The 21,936-nt window shown below is 38.6% G+C and overlaps 1 protein-coding gene across 2 annotated transcripts in view; it reads right to left on the bottom strand.

The window, feature by feature from the left end:
• The window catches only part of BRMS1L (BRMS1 like transcriptional repressor), a 48,660-nt gene that overhangs the window by 4,742 nt on the left and 21,982 nt on the right, over positions 1-21,936 (bottom strand). Inside the window, exons 5-9 of one of the 2 annotated variants that reach the window (XM_022570702.3) lie at positions 5,601-5,697; positions 4,462-4,545; positions 3,494-3,558; positions 2,382-2,421; positions 165-312 (exon numbers count right to left, since the gene is read on the bottom strand). In XM_022570702.3, the coding sequence (XP_022426410.1) occupies positions 165-312; positions 2,382-2,421; positions 3,494-3,558; positions 4,462-4,545; positions 5,601-5,697 (434 nt within the window). The remainder of the gene's footprint in view (positions 1-164; positions 313-2,381; positions 2,422-3,493; positions 3,559-4,461; positions 4,546-5,600; positions 5,698-21,936) is intronic. The other variant, XM_022570704.3, reaches the window with a different exon arrangement.

Below are 21,936 nucleotides of genomic sequence, written 5' to 3'. Positions count from 1 at the left end.
CTGGTGTGTAAACATGCTAATCAAATCATATGTCAAGAGAAAAAAAGAATCCATAGGGAATTAATAATGTATTATGAATGCACTATGGAAGCAGCAAATATTTACTGACAACAATGTGGTAAACTCTAATACTGAGTAGCACTGAAATGATAAAGGCTTTTTACCTTGTAGGACATTCATCTTTTTTGTCAATACATATTGTCTGTCCACGTATATACCATTCACCATCATAATACAATCTTCCCTCTTCGGATCTAGCACTGTGCAGGTGTTTTTCCAGTTTCACAGGTGCTAAAGGGATCAGTTCAAAAACTGTTATATTAATAAGACATTGTCAGAAGAAAAGTGCAGAACATTAATTATTAACACCAACCCATGCATATATGTGAAAAAACACTAACAATATTTCTTAGAAAACAAACCTAAATCTAATAAAAACAAGAGAATTTCATTTCTTACATTTTTATATAATTCATTCAGTTTTTAATATAGCTATTTAATAAAGCTAAACAATATATAATAAATCAATTAACTAGACAAGTGTAAGAAGGAGAAGCAGATATATTATCAATTACTAGTGCCAACTTTAAGTGAGATATAAAATCTGAATTGTCATATTTCTACTGAAAATTATATTTTCCATATTTTCTCCCCTGCAGCTGACACTTCCAAAAAAGCAAAGTTTAATAAATATTCCAAGAGTTCCCCAGGACTTTGATTCTAAAAAGGAAATGTCCTCAAGTAGAACTTCCATTTTGAAATCCTAGAAATGGTTTGAGATTCACCAGATAAACTCATGCAGAGAAAAAAAATGTTCTTTATAGAAACACACTGTCAAAAGCATACCATGAAATACACACCTCTGCATCATTCAAATGTCACCACCTCAGAAAGGTCTTCCCCAACCACTCTACCCACTCCTCAGTTAATCTTCATCACAGCTTTATATTTCCTTCATAGCAATTATTACAATTTGTCAGTATCTGTTAGTTATCTATTTACATATACATTATTATTCTGCTTCCCCCAAAGGAAGTTCTAGGAGGTCCATCTGTTGCACCATTGTATTCCCAGAACCTCAAATAGTGCCTCCTATATAGAAGGTGTTCAATAAGTATTCACTCATTCATTCGTTCAACAAATGTTTTCTGAGCACTGCGACTAAAAGAGATGTTTCTGACCTTTGTGGAGCTTACGAGTCTCTCAGGAGACAGGTAAACATGTAAACAATCAATAAAAAATTACAAATTGTGTTAAGTGCCATGAAGAAAACAAATAGTACACATGCTAAAGATAACATAACAGGGGTCGGGGAGGAGACCCACTCAACAGTGTAGTGAGACTCTTAAAGGAATCCATGACTCAAAAATGTTCAGAATATAGGTAGTTACCCTTCCACCTAATTCCCAAGGGAAGCAGTTTAGTACAATATTGCTAACAATTTCCTGACATCATATAACGTTTAAAAGAATCCTTGGGTTAAATATAAAATAGAAATTGATCTCTTATAGATTATCTGTTGGGATACGACTCTTTGTATTTAAACCATGTTTTATTTAAAATTCTTGCTTCATTGTTCTTAGGATTAGGAAACCTCATATACAGTGAAAGTAGGCAGAAACAGAGAAAGTTACCCTAGACAATAATGCCCATCACTACTTTGGCAGTGATTTCAGACTTTCCAAAAAATTGTGAATAGTATAATTTGATATAAATTTTACTAAGGCATATCAGAATGTGTAAATCTTAGTGGTGTGTAAATTTTCTTGATGAATCCCACTGCCAGCACTCTAATCTCTCGCCTAGAAAACACAGGCACAGAAGAAATTTTGCCCACAATTCCAGAGGATTCACAGGCTCCCTGAAGGCCATCCACGGACTCCTAAAACCTCCCCTACAGAATTACTGAACCCATAAAAAACACTAAGTACATACTTTTAAAATTACTGATCCATTATCAGCAATTGAAATGTAGTTGAAACACTAAAAGAAGAAATACATTCCATTCAGAAATCTTGAAACTTTTACATGAGACAAAGACTCCAGAAGAATTCCTCATAATTCTGGGGATAGTGTTCACTGATGAAATGAAACCAGTGATAGGGGACTGACTTAAAAAGTCTCCACAGGGCTTCCCTGGTGGCGCAGTGGTTGAGAGTCCGCCTGCTGATGCAGGGGACACGGGTTCGTGCCCCGGTCCGGGAAGATCCCACATGCCGCAGAGCGGCTGGGCCCGTGAGCCATGGCCGCTGAGCCTGCGCGTCCGGAGCCTGTGCTCCGCAACGGGAGAGGCCACAACAGTGAGAGGCCCGCGTACCGCAAAAAAAAAAAAAAAAAAGTCTCCATAGCGAAGATTTCTGAACTCAGACTAAATGACTTACGTTCTGTTTTCACTCTGTGTGGACCCAGTGTAGCCATTGCCTTAATTTAAAAAAAAAAAAGAAGAAGAAAGATGTCTGAGTTCATAGGCAAAGTATATTTTAGTTTCTATTTAATATATACAACACTACTGATAAGCTCAATAACAAAAACAGTGAAATACGATCTTTAGCTGCTTCAATAAATTGGTAATATCTAAGACCATAGGAATATATAAAAAGAATAACAATTTCTCCTAGAGGTGTTATCAATATCCGAAATAATCTCAAATTCTCAACTAAGAAGCTTCTGAAAATAGAAAAACTTAATAAGAAAACAAGTCTCCACTTTCAAACAAGCACAGAAAATCCTATAATGCTTGAATGTTTAAAGACAGGATGTAAGACATATGATAAGGGTTCAAATATTCACTTTCGCTTATTCAACGAATATTTATTGAGTGTATTCCATGAGCCATTATCAGGCTAAGAACTAGGCACAGAATGGTAATTTATTATTATTTTGGGGTAACTTAAATAAACGCTTTTCTGCACTTTTGCATGAATTATTAATTACATTATCACAGGAAAATACAGTCAAACAGCTGACATGCATCTCTTAAAATACTCTTGCAGGGACTTCCCTGGTGGCTCAGTGGTTAAGAATCCTCCTGCCAATGCAGGGGACACAGGTTTGAGCCCTGGTCTGGGAAGATCCCACATGCCGCGGAGCAACTAAGCCCGTGCACCACAACTACTGAGCCTGCATGCCACAACTACTGAAGCCCGTGCGCCTAGAGCCCATGCTCCGCAACAAGAGAAGCCAATGCAGTGAGAAGCTTGTGCACCGCAACAAAGAGTAGCCCCCTGCTCGCCATAACTAGGGAAAGCCCACGTGCAGCAACGAGCACCTAACGCAGCCAAAAATAAATATAAACAAACAAATAAATAAATAAATTTATTTTAAAAACTCTTGCAATCCACTATTATCTGTATTAGTATTAACTGTCTTAGAGAGACTGTTGCAAAGTAAAGCATATTTACAATAATATTTTGATGTATTAGTGAAAAATCATAGACTCTTAAAAAGTAGACTATAAAAAATATACTTGCATTCCATTGCTCTTTAATCATACCTTCCTTATTGTTGTCCAGTCTTCAAGAATATCAAGATCTTGTAGCATATAAACTATATACGGACGTTGAAAAGTCAAGGTCAATTTAGCTGTAAGAATTTCACATTTTGAATTATACTTCCAAACTTCTGTTTTTCAGAGAATGGAACAATGACCTCCGGACAAAACCCTTCAGCATGCTGAATTCTGACTTCAAATTATTCTTCAAAAAACTTAGTACCAGGATAAATATGTTCCAGTACTTCAGATGTTATAGCCATATTCCCTTAGTCCTATGGTATCAAGGATAGCAAGATACACCACCAACCTAATCACTGGTTTGAGGTGGGGGGAAAAAGGCAGGAGCGAGGGGAGGGTACCAAAGGGAATGCCAAGACTGAATGCATATACTAATTTAATTTAAAGACACTCCACTTTCAGAGACATTAAAAATGTTAAAAAATACACATGAGGGCTTCCCTGGTGGCACAGTGGTTGAGAGTCCGCTTGCCGATGCAGGGGACGCGGGTTCGTGCCCCGGTCCGGGAAGATCCCACATGCCGTGGAGCGGCTGGGCCCGTGAGCCATGGCCACTGAGCCTGCACGTCCAGAGCCTGTGCTCCGCAACGGAAGAGGCCGCAACAGTGAGAGGCCCGCGTACCGCAAAAAAAAAAAAAGTACACATGAGAATTAAGCAATCATGCTACATACTAAACAGCTGCTTCATATCAAAGCCCTTGTGGTCTACAAAAGCCATATTAATTTCAAAGCTGGGACCGTTACTAAATTTCTACTCCTTCCGTACTCCTCTTAATCTAAACTATACCGTTGTACCTTCAATCGGTTTTATAAATCATCTTTTGCTTATTACAGGATCATGCAAATAAAGACAATGTATACTAACAAAAGTTACAAAGATATGCACAATGCAAAAATGTACATTAAAACAAAACAAAACAAAAAAACCCAGAAAATTTGAAAAAGGATATCTGAAACCACAACTGGCTTCTTTTTGTCAGGACTGAAAGGGTCCTTCCTCTTTTTTCTTGACTGAAGCTCATCGTTCCACAGCTCTGGCAAGTGAATAGAAATTAAGTATTAGCTGATTTCTAGAGATCAAAGGAGGAAAGAAAGACTATATAATTTCATAGTAGCAAAATTTCATTGGTGTCTATGTTTATATACTGTATGTGTATACTATACATATATATATGACTATACATAATTTCATGAGCAGTTATATATTTTGAATTTTCCTCTGCTTTTATTAGAGCAGAATTCAACTTGGCACTTGGTGACTAATAAGTGATAAACATATGTCAGGCACTTTGGTAAATATACATCGCATGAATGGTCTCGACTAATCCTCAAAGCTACCTCTGAGGCAGACAGTCTCATCACTTCAATTATAGGAGGAGACTGATTTAGAAAAGCTAAAGTGACTGTCACTTGTAGTCACCCAACTACAAGTAAGGCATCATTAGAGCTCAGCTTGTCCACTCTGTCTACTCCGTATCAGAGAAATAGAATTTATAACAAGTAAAATAATACATATGCAAGAACAATAGGATAACCCAGTAAATCTTCCATCCAGTGTAGAAAGCCTTTCCACAGTACCTCTGAAAAAGCCATTTCACTTTGGACTGATCTAATTAGTAGTAAGTATTTCCTTTTCCTGAGACAAAAATCTGCCTCCCTGGAAAGTCCATCCATTTGTCCTAGTTTGTGTGGGACCAAAGAGAAAAGGGTTTTATTCCTTCTTCCACATGACAATCTTTCAAGGCTTAGAGGAAAGAACATATACTACAGCTGTCTTCCAATACTATTCTTATGTTTTAATAATATTCTTACTATTCTTGTAGTATACTATCTTATGCCTATAGTTCCTGTCTCACTTCTGTTTTGTTCCCTTTCATGTGCTCCATTTTCTACGTCTTTCTGAAGTGTGAGTCCAAATCAAAGCAACGATCACAATCATATCAGATTCTTTAGCAGTCTTGCCCCTTCCTCTCTCATTAGGACACTTCATTTACATAACATATGTAAAGGAGACTACATACAGCGAGACACCTCAGTAAACCAAAGGTTTAGTGTCACTTAAACATGACAGTCACAGCATTCCCCTCACCTGAGGTAATATCAATGCTATGCCTGTCCTCTTCAAGCCTTCTTATCTTCTCCTCTAGTTCACTCTGCACTGTATCATATAACAAAAGCTTTTCACTCTGAAAAACAAAAAGAAAGCAGATCACACATAAATAGAAAGAACAAATCGGTCTATCTTAACTAAAAGTACCAAATAACTCACTCTTAAAAGTATTTTAACATATGGCGCTTTTGTTTAATTTCAACTTAAAAATTTTAATGATAAAACGTCAAATATATGAATAAACTAACACTAGAAAATACAGAATCTAAACATAGGGAGAACTATATACAATTAAATTGTTTAAGAACATCTAAATTTATATGTGATAAATAAAGAGGCAAATATTTACTTTACAAAAAAACTCATAGTAAGCTCCCATGGCCCCTTTTAAATATAAGCAGGTCCCACCTGTACCACAATGGAGACCTTGTCCTATAAAGTATATCATTATAAAATGGATCACTTTTTCTCATCAGAACAATTCCCTGTTAATATCGCAGAATCATATTAAAATAGACTAATATATCACCAGGAGAAAAATTCAAATCTAAACTTTACAATTATTTTAAACAATTCAATTATAGTCAAAATCCTAAAATTACAGATTAATTATATCCAAATCTTTCAATAAAACTACAGAAAGATTGAGTCACTTGCTAAGAGACAAGACTGTTCACTAGTAAATCAGACTAGAACCCAGGTCTACTACTTCTAGCCCACTGTATCCCTTATTTTAAAAGCCATAGAACGCACATCAGTGTAATATATAGATTTATTATATAAAAAGCTATGACAGATTCCCACCCACCCACCACACCCTTATCTCTAGTAAGGATATCAGCCTATTGGGCCAGATATATAGCTAGATACGACTGTCTCATAGAGGCCACTGGAATGCAGTTAGTTATGATTTCTTGTGGATGGCATTAGCCATGCCCATTTTCAGCATTCCCAGTGTCAGTTATGCAGTCCTCTCTTTTGGGTTTGAAATTTAGAGTCTACACATGCTTGAAGGTTCTCCTGAGTGGTGGAGAAAAGATGGCTTTTGTCAGGTTGAAGCAATCCAGGAGCTAGAGAGAAAGCAAAGCTGAAGAAGACTAAAACTAGATCTCATATGAAAAATTACCTCATTACATGCTACTCTCTATGCTTACTTCCTTTTACTTACCCCTCTGCCTTTGGCAAAGTCTAACAGATATTCTAGCCTTATCTACATTGTATTACAAGAATTGGGAAATGTTATGTAGCAGAGAAAAAGGGAGAGCAGGCTGTGGCCACAGTCAAGATCGTGTGACAGCTATAAATAGAGCCGGATTCTCCAACCAAAGATGACTCCGAATGCTAAGCAGGAGTGATAAAGCTTTTGCTTTTAAGAATATTTCAATTTTAAAAAAAATTTTAAGTAAAAATAAAAATTAAAAAAAAGAATATGGAAGTTTAACTGCTGCATTCTCTTTGCTTTCCATTGATAAATTTGCCCTAGGCCAAGCAGAAATTCTAAAATAAATCTACCAATCATTCTTTACAATTTAAAAAAAAAAGCCACAATGGGACTAAAATGTTTGAAGCTACCTCTAAAAATATAATAGGTATATTTTAAAGTATACAAATAGAAGTATCTTGATTCTATCCTCACTGTTATTTCTTTGATCTTCTCTCCCTTATCCCCAACCCCTCAACAACTTTCCCTGAGAAGGAAAGTCATAATGAAGCAGCTAAAAGACACCTAGAAAAGAAAGAGGCATCCAAACTCCCTTGCTTTGGTGCCTGTAGAGGCCTCTATAGTCAATAGATAACTTAGCTTTTTTAAAGTATTGCTAATTATAATTACATGTTTGGCTTCAAAATCCCACAACACTCCAATCTCCACACCTATACTTAGTGAACCTGCTCACTGAGCCCTTTCGCAGGCTGACACCTATGCTCCTTCTCATCAGGGCAATGCCAGGGAGCCCCAGGAAAGTGGCTCCAAGGTTCCGTGTTTGTACTCGTCTCCCGCTGGCCTGGGTTCAGAACCAACTCCCTTTCGGCAGTTCCCTGACTTAGGCACCTCACAGTTCCCAACCTGGAATGGAGTCCTCGGAGATTTTCAAAGACTAGCATTACCAGAGAGCAAACCATATTAAAAAGCTACAATCATTTTTTTTTAAAGTGGGATACACTGGAAAGAAAAGATAAGCAGAACAGAATTTAAAAGCCAAGAAATAGACCCATTGGTTATGGGAAATTTTATGAAAAGGGTGACTTTTCAAATCATTTGGAAACCTGATGACAATAAATGACAACAGAAAAATAAGTTTAACTATATAGAGAAAAACTCAGGTTCTTTGCCTCATGTTATACAAAAAAATTAATGGACTAAAGAGTTAAATTTACGAAATGAAATCCAAAAGAACTAAAGGAAAGGGACTTCCCTGGTAGTCTAAGGGTAAAGAATCCGTCTTCTAATGCGGGGGACATGGGTTCAATCCCTGGTCAGGGAACTAAGATCCCACACGCCATGGGGCAACTAAGCCCACGGGCCACAACGACTGAGCTCCTGTGCCTCGACGAGAGAGCCCACGTGCCACAAACTACAGAGCCCACGCACTCTGGAACCCACGCACCACAACTAGAGAGAGAAGACCCAGCCGCCACAACAAGAGAGAAGCCCGTACGCTGCAACGAAGAGCCTGCGCAGCACAACAAAAAGATCCTGCATGCCTCAATGAAGATCCCATGTGCCGCAACTAAGATCTGATGCAGCCAAAAAATAAAGAAAGAAAAAATATCAGCTTCAAAGAACTAAAGGAAAGATGGGGACTCTTTATTTGATGTTGGGGTGAGAGAAGTCTTTCAAAGCACAAAAATTAGAAGGACAAGTTATTTTTTTAAAACTATGCACACAGAAATTAAAAACACATTAAAAAGCAAACAAAAGTAAGAGGAAGGCAATAAAAAAATATTTACAACATGACAAAGGCCTAATAACCATAAGATGGAATTAAACAAGCATGGATAAGCCAGTAAGAAAAATCTAAATACTATACATACTCACTGCCAAAATCACCCAAAAAGAGAGACAGAAAACACAACTGCAAATTAAAATGTGCATTATGTGATATTATTTTTCACTTGACAAAGTTGTTTCATTCTTTTCAAGTATAATAAACAATGCCAACCGATACGGAGAATATAAACCAACTCAACAATTTGGAAAGTAATTTAGAAACAAGTATTGAGGACTTTACTGATTGTATCCTTTGATCTAGTAATTACACTGAAGATTCCATCCTAAGGAAATAACAACCTCGACCAATGCTGTATGGAAAAGGATGCTCACAACAGCAATACTTGTAATGCCAAAAACTAGGAACAAAGTAAAATCCAGTAATAGAGTATTGGCTACATAAATGATTGTACATCCATACTACTACTCTGCAGACACCAAAAATTCAGAATTCAAAAAGTAGGGAGAAACTGCTAGAGTAAGATTACAAATGAACCCAGATCATAAACTCTCTCTTCCCTAAGACATAATGAAATAAACAAAAATATGTACAAAATAAATCAACAAACCACACTTGTAGTTATCAGACAAAGGAAGGGGCACAATGTCATGCCATAATCTCTGAACATGGTGACTAAACTGAGACAGAACCCCAAGACCTGCATTATGTACACTACACACATGCGTGCACTTCATAAAGAAAGAATATGAGAGAAGGGGGAATATTCTGAAAAGTCTGAGTTATACTTCCAAATCTAGAAAGAAATGAAGGAGGGTCTGGATGGGGGAAAATACATGAAAAGCCCTAGAGACAGAAAGCCCTCTTCATCATGGTAGGCTCACCAGTGAGAAGAAAACTTCCACAGCTCAGCAGCTGACAAGCTCTGCACATAGGCAGATTGTACTGACTCACTCTTAAATATGAATGATGTCCAAAGGTGACTAGTTATTTGTGAAAAGCATCGAAATGAAAGACAGAGACAAACAAACAAAAAAGAAGTATAAAGAAACAGACACAAGTCAAGACACAGAAAAAAAATTCAAAACAACTACATTTAATACCCATAGAGGAAAGCGATTGCACCCATAAGGAAAGAACAGGAGTTCGAAAAAATATTAAAAAATGAGTAATCAGAGGGCATAAGTGCTCTTGGAAATTAAACACATAATAGAAATAAAATATTTAGTAAAAGGAGTGGATGAGAAAGTTGAATATGCTCTAAAAAAGAATAAAATAAGAATAGGAGACTTCCGGGAAGATGGCGGAAGAGTAAGACGCAGAGATCACCTTCCTCCCCACAGATCCACCAGAAATATATCTACACGTGGAACAACTCCTACAGAGCATCTACTGAACGCTGGCAGAAGACCTCAGACCTCCCAAAAGGCAAGAAACCCCCCACGTACCTGATTAGGGCAAAAGAAAAAAATAAACAGAGACAAAAGGATAGGGACGGGTCCTGCACCAGCGGGAGGGAGCTGTGAAGGAGGAAAAGTGTCCACACACTAGGAAGCCCCTTCACGGGCGGAGACTGCAGGTGGCAGATGGGGGGAGCTTCGAAGCCGCGGAGGAGAGCACAGCAACAGGGGTGCGGAGGGCAAAGCGGAGACATTCCCGCACAGAGGATCAGGGCCGACCGGCACTCACCAGCCGAGAGGCTTGTCTGCTCACCCGCTGGGGTGGGCGGGGCTGGGAGCTGAGGCTCCGGCTTCAGTCGGAGCGCCGGGAGAGGACTGGGGTTGGCGGCGTGAACACAGCCTGCAGGGCGTTAGTGCACCGCAGCTAGCCGGGAGGGAGTCCGGGGAAAAGTCTGGACCTGCCAAAGACGCAAGAGACTTTTTCTTCCCTCTTTATTTCCTGGTGCGCGAGAAGAGGGGATTAAGAACGCTGCTTAAAGGAGCTCCAGAGACGGGGGCGAGCCGCGGCTAAAAGTGCGGACCCCAGAGACAGACATGAGACGCTAAGGCCGCTGCTGCCGCCACCAAGAAGCCTGTGTGCGAACACAGGTCACTATCCACACCCCCTTTCCGGGGAGCCTGTGCAGCCCGCCACTGCCAGGGTCCCGGGATCCAGGGACAACTTCCCCAGGAGAACGCACAGCACGCCTCAGGCTGCTGCAACGTCACGCCGGCCTCTGCCACCGCAGGGCCCGCCCCGCACTCCGTGACCCTCCCTACCCCCTGGCCTGAGTGAGCCAGAGGCTCCGAATCAGCGGCTCCTTTAACCCCATCCTGTCTAAGCAAAGAACAGACGCCCTCCGGCAACCTACACACAGAGGCGGGGCCAAATCCAAAGCTGAGCCCCTGGGAGCTGTGAAAACAAAGAAGAGAAAGGGAAATCTCTCCCAGCAGCCTCAGAAGCAGCGGATTAAACTTCCACAATCAACTTGATGTACCCTGCATCTGTGGAATACATGAATAGACAACGAATCATCCCAAATTAAGGACCCGTGTGGATGAAAGGCTCTTGGTGCTGCAGCCAGGAGTTAGTGCTGTGCCTCTGAGGTGGGAGAGCCAACTTCAGGACACTGGTCCACAAGAGGCCTCCCAGCTGCACATAATATCAAACGGCGAAAATCTCCCAGAGATCTCCATCTCAATGCCAACACCCAGCCTCACTCAACGACCAGCAAGCTACAGTGCTGGACATCCTATGCCAAACAACTAGCAAGACAGGAACACAACCCCACCCATAAGCAGAGAGGCTGCCCAAAATCATAATAAGTCTACAGACACCCCAAAACACACCACCAGACGTGGACCTGCCCACCAGAAAGACAAGATCCAGCCTCATCCACCAGAACACAGGTACTAGTCCCCTCCACCAGGAAGCCTACACAACCCACTGAACCAACCTTAGCCACTGGGGACAGACACTAAAAACAACAGGAACTACGAACCTTCAGCCTGCAAAAAGGAGACCCCAAACACAGTAAGATAAGCAAAATGAAAAGACAGAAAAACACACAGCAGATGAAGGAGCAAGATAAAAACCCACCAGACCTAACAAATGAAGAGGAAATAGGCAGTCTACCTGAAAAAGAATTCAGAATAATGATAGTAAAGATGATCCAAAATCTTGGAAATAGAATGGACAAAATGCAAGAAACAGTTAACAAGGACCTATAAGAAATAAAGATGAAACAAGCAACGATGAACAACGCAATAAATGAAATTAAAAGTACTCTAGATGGGATCAATAGCAGAATAACTGAGGCAGAAGAACAGATAAGTGACCTGGAAGATAAAATAGTGGAAATAACTACTGCAGAGCAGAATAAAGAAAAAAGAATGAAAAGAACTGAGGACAGTCTCAGAGACCTCTGGGACAACATTAAATGCACCAACATTCGAATTATAGGGGTTCCAGAAGAAGAAGAGAAAAAGAAAGGGACTGAGAAAATATTTGAAGAGATTATAGTTGAAAACTTCCCTAATATGGGAAAGGAAATAGTTAATCAAGTCCAGGAAGCACAGAGAGTCCCATATAGGATAAATCCAAGGAGAAATACGCCAAGACACATATTAATCAAACTGTCAAAAATTAAATACAAAGAAAGCATATTAAAAGCAGCAAGGGAAAAACAACAAATAACACACAAGGGAATCCCCATAAGGTTAACAGCTGATCTTTCAGCAGAAACTCTGCAAGCCAGAAGGGAGTGGCAGGACATATTGAAAGTGTTGAAGGAGAAAAACCTGCAACCAAGATTACTCTACCCAGCAAGGATCTCATTCAGATTTGATGGAGAAATTAAAACCTTTACAGACAAGCAAAAGCTGAGAGAGTTCAGCACCACCAAACCAGCTCTACAACAACTGCTAAAGGAACTTCTCTAGGCAAGAAACAAAAAAGAAGGAAAAGACCTACAATAACAAACCCAAAACAATTAAGAAAATGGGAATGGGAACATACATATCAATAATTACCTTAAATGTAAATGGACTAAATGCTCCCACCAAAAGACACAGATTGGCTGAATGGATACAAAAACAAGACCCTTATATATGCTGTCTACAAGAGACCCACTTCAGACCTAGAGACACATACAAACTGAAAGTAAGGGGATGGAAAAAGGTATTTCATGCAAATGGAAACCAAAAGAAAGCTGGAGTAGCAATTCTCATATCACACAAAATAGACTTTAAAATAAAGACTATTAGAAGAGACAAAGAAGGACACTACATAATGATCAAGGGATCGATCCAAGAAGAAGATATAACAATTGTAAATATTTATGCACCCAACATAGGAGCACCTCAATACATAAGGCAAATACTAACAGCCATAAAAGGGGAGATCGACAGTAACACATTCATAGTAGGGGACTTTAACACCCCACTTTCACCCATGGACACATCATCCAAAATGAAAATAAATAAGGAAACACAAGCTTTAAATGATACATTAAACAAGATGGACTTAATTGATATTTATAGGACATTCCATCCAAAAACAACAGAATACACATTTTTCTCAAGTGCTCATGGAACATTCTCCAGCATAGATCATATCTTGGGTCACAAATCAAGCCTTGGTAAATTTAAGAAAATTGAAATTGTATCAAGTATCTTTTCTGACCACAACGCTATGAGACTAGATATCAATTACAGGAAAAGATCAGTAAAAAATACAAACACATGGAGGCTAAACAATACACTACTTAATAACGAAGTGATCACTGAAGAAATCAAAGAGGAAATCAAAAAATACCTAGAAACAAATGACAATGGAGACACGACGACTCAAAATCTATGGGATGCAGCAAAAGCAGTTCCAAGAGGGAAGTTTATAGCAATACAATCCTACCTTAAGAAACAGGAAACATCTCAGATAAACAACCTAACCTTGCACCTAAAGCAATTAGAGAAAGAAGAATAAAAAAACCCCAAAGTTAGCAGAAGGAAAGAAATCATAAAAATCAGATCAGAAATAAATGAAAAAGAAATGAAGGAAATGATAGCAAAGATCAATAAAACTAAAAGCTGGTTCTTTGAAAGGATAAACAAAATTGATAAACCATTAGCCAGACTCATCAAGAAAAAAAGGGAGAAGACTGAAATCAATAGAATTAGAAATGAAAAAGGAGAAGTAACAACTGACACTGCAGAAATACAAAAGATCATGAGAGATTACTACAAGCAACTCTATGCCAATAAAATGGACAACCTGGAAGAAATGGACAAATTCTTAGAAAGGCACAACCTGCCAAGACTGAATCAGGAAGAAATAGAAAATATGAACAGACAAATCACAAGCACTGAAATTGAAACTGTGATTAAAAATCTTCCAACAAGCAAAAGCCCAGGACCAGATGGCTTCACAGGCGAATTCTATCAAACATTTAGAGAAGAGCTATCACCTATCCTTCTCAAACTCTTCCAAAATATAGCAGAGGGAGGAACACTCCCCAACTCATTCTACGAGGCCACCATCACCCTGATACCAAAACCAGACAAGGATGTCACAAAGAAAGAAAACTACAGACCAATATCACTGATGAACATAGATGCAAAAATCCTCAACAAAATACTAGCAAACAGAATCCAACAGCACATTAAACGGATCATACACCATGATCAAGTGGGGTTTATTCCAGGAATGCAAGGATTCTTCAATATATGCAAATCAATCAACATGATACACCATATTAACAAACTGAAGGAGAAAAACCATATGATCATCTCAATAGATGCAGAGAAAGCTTTTGACAAAATTCAACACCCATTTATGATAAAAACCCTGCAGAAAGTAGGCATAGAGGGAACTTTCCTCAACATAATAAAGGCCATATATGACAAGCCCACAGCAAACATCATCCTCAATGGTGAAAAACTGAAAGCATTTCCACTAAGATCAGGAACAAGACAAGGTTGCCCACTCTCACCACTCTTATTCAACATAGTTTTGGAAGTTTTAGCCACAGCAATCAGAGAAGAAAAGGAAATAAAAGGAATCCAAATCGGAAAAGAAGAAGTAAAGCTGTCACTGTTTGCAGATGACATGATACTATACATAGAGAATCCTAAAGATGCTACCAGAAAACTACTAGAGCTAATCAATGAATTTGGTAAAGTAGCAGGATACAAAATTAATGCACAGAAATCTCTGGCATTCCTATACACTAAGGATGAAAAATCTGAAAGTGAAATCAAGAAAACACTTCCATTTACCATTGCAACAAAAAGAATAAAATATCTAGGAATAAACCTACCTAAGGAGACAAAGACCTGTATACAGAAAATTATAAGACACTGATGAAAGAAATTAAAGATGATACAAATAGATGGAGAGATATACCATGTTCTTGGATGGGAAGAATCAACATTGTGAAAATGACTCTACTACCCAAAGCAACCTACAGATTCAATGCAATCCCTATCAAACTACCACTGGCATTTTTTACAGAACTAGAACAAAAAATTTCACAATTTGTATGGAAACACAAAAGACCCGGAATAGCCAAAGCAATCTTAAGAATGAAAAACGGAGCTGGAGGAATCAGGCTTCCTGACTTCAGACTATACTACAAAGCTACAGTAATCAAGACAGTATGGTACTGGCACAAAAACAGAAATATAGATCAATGGAACAGGATAGAAAGCCCAGAGATAAACCCACACACATATGGTCACCTTATCTCTGATAAAGGAGGCAGGAATGTACAGTGGAGAAAGGACAGCCTCTTCAATAAGTGGTGCTGGGAAAACTGGACAGCTACATATAAAAGTGTGAGATTAGATCACTCCCTAACACCATACACAAAAATAAGCTCAAAATGGATTAAAGACCTAAATGTAAGGCCAGAAACTATCAAACTCTTAGAGGAAAACATAGGCAGGACACTCTGACATAAAGCACAGCAAGGTCCTTTTTGACCCACCTCCTAGAGAAATGGAAATAAAAACAAAAATAAACAAATGGGACCTAATGAAACTTAAAATCTTTTGCGCAGCAAAGGAAACCATAAACAAGACCAAAAGACAACCCTCAGAATGGGAGAAAATATTTGCAAATGAAGCAACTGACAAAGGATTAATCTCCAAAATTTATAAGCAGCTCATGCAGCTTAATAACAAAAAAACAAACAACCCAATCCAAAAATGGGCAGAAGACCTAAATAGACATTTCTTCAAAGAAGATATACAGAATGCCAACAAACACATGAAAGAATGCTCAACATCACTAATCATTAGAGAAATGCAAATCAAAACTACAATGAGATATCATCTCACACCAGTCAGAATGGCCATCATCAAAAAATCTAGAAACAATAAATGCTGGAGAGGGTGTGGAGAAAAGGGAACCCTCTTGCACTGTTGGTGGGAATGTAAATTGATACAGCCACTGTGGAGAACAGTATGGAGGTTCCTTAAAAAACTACAAATAGAACTACCATATGACCCAGCAATCCCACTACTGGGCATATACCCTGAGAAAACCATAATTCAAAAAGAGTCATGTACCAAAATGTTCATTGCAGCTCTATTTACAATAGCCCGGAGATGGAAACAACCTAAATGTCCATCATTGGATGAATGGATAAAGAAGATGTGGCACATATATACAATGGAATATTACTCAGCCATAAAAAGAAACGAAATTGAGCTATTTGTAATGAGGTGGATAGACCTAGAATCTGTCATACAGAGTGAAGTAAGTCAGAAAGAGAGAGACAAATACCGTATGCTAACACATATATATGGAATTTAAGAAAAAAAATGTCATGAAAAACCTAGGGGTGAAACAGGAATAAAGACACAGACTTACTAGAGAATGGACTTGAGGCTATGGGGAGGGGGAAGGGTAAACTGTGACAAAGCGAGAGAGAGGCATGGACATATATACACTACCAAACGTAAGGTAGATAGCTAATGGGAAGCAGCCGCATAGCACAGGGAGATCAGCTCGGTGCTTTGTGACCGCCTGGAGGGGTGGGATAAGGAGGGTGGGAGGGAGGGAGACGCCAGCGGGAAGAGATATGGGAACATATGTATATATATAACTGATTCATTTTGTTGTGAAGCTGAAACTAACATACCATTGTAAAGCAATTATACTCCAATAAACATGTTAAAAAAAAAAAAAGAATAAAGGGAGGGAGGGGTAGGGACTTCCCTGGTGGCATAGTGGTTAGGAACCCGCCTGCCAATGCAGGGGACACGGGTTCAAGCCCTGGTCTGGGAAGATCCCACATGCTGTGGAGCAACTAAGCCCATGTGCCACAACTACTGAGCTCACGTGCCACAACTACTGAAGCGCACGCACCTAGAGCCCGTGCTCCGCAACAAGATAAGCCACTGCAATGAGTAGCCCGCGCGCTGCTATGAAGAGTAGCCCCCACTTGCCGCAACTAGAGAAAGCCCGCACACAGCAATGAAGATCCAACGCAGCCAAAAATAAATAAATTTTTAAAAAAATGAAGGGAGAGGGGTGGAGGGAGGTACAATAAAAATATATAAGATCTATATAATATGTAATAATTATATGAAATATAAGCAAATTCAAAGATCAATCTTGAAGGTCCAGCAGCCAACCAATAAGAGTTTCAAAAAGAGAAAAACAGAAAATAATGGAGAAGAACAATATAAGGAACTTCCCAGAACTAAAGATATGAGTTTCCTGATTTAAAGTTTCCTTTGAGTATTCATAATGAATGAAAAGAGATACACACCAAGGCACATCATCTTGCTGTTCCACAGCACCAAGGATAAAGAAAAATAGGTATTCAGGAAGAAAACAGGTCACGTACAAAGGATCAGGAATCAAAGTAAGAGGCTTCTCATAAGCAATACTGGGAGCTAGAAGACAATGGAAAAATGCCTTCAAAATTCTGAGGAAACATGATTACTTACCATCTAGAATTCCATACTCTGAATTGGGAGTTAAGATGTTTTTGGAAATGAAAGATGTAGGGGTTTTAAAACATGTCCAATAAATGTTTGACATGCCTCCCTTCAAAAGGTAAAGTCTAATTCCTCTTCCCTTGAATGTGGGTAGGACTTAGTGACTCATCTCTAATGAACAGAATGTGGCAGAAATCTAAGTTATTAAAAACCCTGTCACTTCTGTCTTGCTCTCGTGACCCGTTCACTCTGGGAGAAGACAGTCACCAGGTCATGGGGGCCCTCAGTCAGCCTGTGGAGAGGCCCATGGGACTAAGGCTTCCAACCAACAACCAGCAACAGCTTGCCAGCCTTGGAAGTCAGTCACTTGGGAAGCAGATCCTACAGCCCCCCGTCAAGCCTTCAGACAACTGCTTCCCTGGCTGACCTCTTCACTGCAACTTCATGTGATTCCCTGAGTCGGAACCACCCAACTAAGTGGCTCCCAAATTCCTGACAATAGAGACTGCGAAATAATAAATGTTGATTATTGTTTTAAGCGACTAAATTTTGGAGTAATTTATTACAAAGCAATAGATAACCAATACAAGAGGTCGCAAACAACTAACTTCTGTACACTTTTTCCCAAGAAGCTACTCTATGAAACTGAAAAAAGAAAACAAGATCTAGCAGGAAAGATGTAAAGGGAATTTCCAGGGCGATGGTGAAGAGATACCCCTGAAGACAGAGATGCAGCTGGCCTAGAAAGCATCTGAAGGATGTAGCAGGAAGGAACAGGTGAACAAGGGGTCCAGGGGTGGAGAAGTTGCGCCCAGGAGGGAGGACTCCAGAAGGAAATAGGTCTCATGGATTACCTGATGCATTTGATCACACGGAAAATGGCATTGGGGGTTTTCATAAATCTGCTGGAGTCTCTGGGAAGAATTGGTAAATAAGAGAAAACTAACAATAAATGAAGCAATTAATCCCAAGGTTAAAAAAATAGTTGTACAAAAAGGGAAGTTTAAGCAAAGTATAACTCTTGGATCAGTAAACAATATTTATAGTTACAATAAGAACAAAAATTGTGACACAACAATATTGGAAGAATGAGATGAGGGGAACTATTATGGAATCCTCAGCTTTCATAATAGGAAACCAAAAGGTAATATCTAAAACTGATATTATTTAGAAATATGAAGGTAAACTCCAGAAGCAGTAGATAAAAGATTTTGATAGACAATTGCTGCTGGGATGTAAAATGTGGAGATGGGAGAGGGACTGCTGTTTTTCATTACAAGCCTGTGCCTTCAGAAATATGTACACACATTACCCCGTAAAAACTGACTTTTAAAAGGGTATTTAGGGAGGGGGAATTGGATGAAGACAATCAAAAGGTACAAACTTCCAGTTATAAGATAAACAAGTAATAGGGATGTGATGTACAACATGATTAATATAATGAACACTGCTGTATGTTATATATGAAAGCTGCTAAGAGAGCAAATCCTAAGAGTTCTCATCTCGAGGAAAAATACTTTTTTCTCTTTCTTTAATTTTGTATCTATATGAGATGATGAATGTCCATTAAACTTATTATGATGATCATTTCACGATGTATGTAAATTAAATCATTATGCTGTACACTTTAAACTTACACAGTGCTATGTCAATTATATCTCAATAAAACTAGAAGAAAAATTAATTTTTCAAAATAAAAAATAAAGCACAAAATGACCCCCCCAAAAAAAGTATTTAGAGCCATAAGGAAACGCTCATGAAATACTGCTTATAAAAAAGTTAGGATACAAAATACTATACATAGAGTCATATCAGCTATGTGAAAAACAATTATACAAACACACATACTTATTAACAGTAATTACTTATGCTTGGTAGATTATGGTTGCTTCTATTGTCTTCTTTAGACTTACTTCTCAAGTTTTCTCAATAGACAGTTATTAACGTTACAATCAGAAAACAAAAAATAATTAAATGAATAGACAACCAAAAAATCAGAGCTCTGAAGAGCTCTTACCAATCTTCTCAAGAACTGAAATCCTAACCCTGAACCCTAAGGGCCTGGCTGAGACCTTGCTACCACCTGCGGTCGCATCTGAAAACTCATTTGCAGCTCTGTGGGGAGGCTTAAATGAGATAACCTAAATAAAGCATCTCCACCCATCTTAGTGCCTGGCACACTGTAGTATTCTATAAATATGATTTTCTCCCTTAATTTGACACAAACCATCTGCTGCCTGATTGTCTCTGTGGTTTTTGGCACACTCTCTATGTGCATACCTGTGTGAACCTGTCTAGTCTCTGGTCCCGGCCCCTCCTTCCTATCTGTTGCTAATCAAACTTTTATTCTGACAACTGTCAGTGTGTCTTCCTTCTTCCCACTTCCCTTGCCTCTCAGGTTATTTCTATATGAGTCAAATGTAGAACTAAGGAACAAGCAGATACAAAGCCCTGAACAACAAGTTCAGATTTAATGATAAACTGCATGAATGACTAGAAAGATCAAAGGATTTCAATCCTGGTCTGCTGCTTATTAATTGTGTGACCCCCAAGCAAACTATTTAACCTCTCTGAGCCTCAGTTAACCCATTCATAAAAATCAAGATAATTCCTATGCTATAATGTTGTTGTAAGTACTAAAATGAGAGAAAGAATGTAAAACACATAACACTCTAAATGTAAGTTCCCATTCACCCTTTATTTCCTATCTAAAATGCCCTTGAACTACTAGTGAGTATTTTCAGATTAATTATATAATTAAACAGAGTAATTATAATATTAATTATGTATTAAACATACAAAACAGCAAGCCATAACTAAACCACAAGAAATTTAGGTAAATATTTAGCATCTCTATGGAGGAGGGAGGACTGTCAAAGCTGAAAAATGATGAGAGAAAGAATATCAATATAATTGTCTAAGTAAAAAACATTACTTGAAGATATCTTATTGACTTTTATTTATGGCAATATAGTAGACTAGATATCCACAAAAAACAAAACAAAATAAAACTTCCACCACACCTAGACAGACATTCTAGATAAAATACCACAGAACTCTTTTTGTAAGGTATAGCTAATCCCTTAAGAAAATAAGAGATTACCCCCAAAGATCAAATATAAACAAGGAGTTAAAAACCAGTATGCTAACCTGATATTAAAGCTGGGGTTTTCCAAAATATAGCAGAGGGAGGAACACTCCCAAACTCATTCTACAAGGCCACCATCACCCTGATACCAAAACCAGACAAAGATGTCACAAAGAAAGAAAAGTACAAGTCAACAGCACTGTTGAACACAGATGCAAAAATCCTCAACAAAATACTAGCAAACAGAATTCAACAGCACATTAAACGGATCATACATACACCAAGATCAAGTGGGGTTTATCCCAGGAATGCAAGGATTCCTCAATATATGCAAATCAATCAATGTGATACACCAAATTAACAAATTGAAGGAGAAAAACCATATGACCATCTCAATCGATGCAGAGAAAGCTTTTGACAAAATTCAACACCGATATATGATAAAAACCCTGCAGAAAGTAGGCATAGAGGGAACTTTCCTCAACATAATAAAGGCCATATACAACGAACCCACAGCCAACATCATTCTCAATGGTGAAAAACTGAAACCATTTCCACTAAGATCAGGAACAAGACAAGGTTGCCCACTCTCACCACTCTTATTCAACATAGTTTTGGAAATTCTAGCCACAGCAATCAGAGAAGAAAAAGAAATAAAAGGAATCCAAATTGGAAAAGAAGAAGTAAAGCTGGCACTGTTTGCAGATGACATGATACTCTACATAGAGAATCCTAAAGATGCTACCAGAAAACTATTAGAGCTAATCAATGAATTTGGTAAAGTAGCAGGATACAAAATTAATGCACAGAAACCTCTGGCATTCCTATACACTAATGATGAAAAATCAGAAAGAGAAATTAAGAAAACACTCCCATTTACCATTACAACAAAAAGAATAAAATATCTAGGAATAAACCTACCTAAGGAGACAAAAGACCTGTATGCAGAAAATTATAAGACACTGATGAAAGATATTAAAGATGATACAAACAGATGGAGAGATATACCATGTTCTTCGATTGGAAGAATCAACATTGTGAAAAGGACTCTACTACCCAAAGTAATCTACAGATTCAATGCAATCCCTATCAAACTACCACTGGCATTTTTCACAGGACTAGTACAAAAAATTTCACAATTTGTATGGAAACACAAAAGACCCTGAACAGCCAAAGCAATCTTGAGAAAGAAAAACGGAGCTGGAGGAATCAGGCTCCCTGACTTCAGACTATACTACAAAGCTACAGTAATCAAGACAGTATGGGGCTTCCCTGGTGGCACAGTGGTTGAGAGTCCACCTGCCATGCCGGGGACACAGGTTCGTGCCCCGGTCCAGGAAGATCCCACATGCCGCGGAGAGGCTAGGCCCATGAGCCATGGCCGCTGAGCC

The sequence above is a fragment of the Delphinapterus leucas genome, chromosome 2 (assembly GCF_059928025.1).
Source record: "Delphinapterus leucas isolate spDelLeu-1000000601 "Yukka" chromosome 2, BTC_Dleu_Yukka2, whole genome shotgun sequence".
Taxonomy (NCBI): Eukaryota; Metazoa; Chordata; class Mammalia; order Artiodactyla; family Monodontidae; genus Delphinapterus; species Delphinapterus leucas.
Note: the sequence above shows the minus strand (reverse complement) of the source record. Positions and strands in the feature narration are given on the sequence as shown.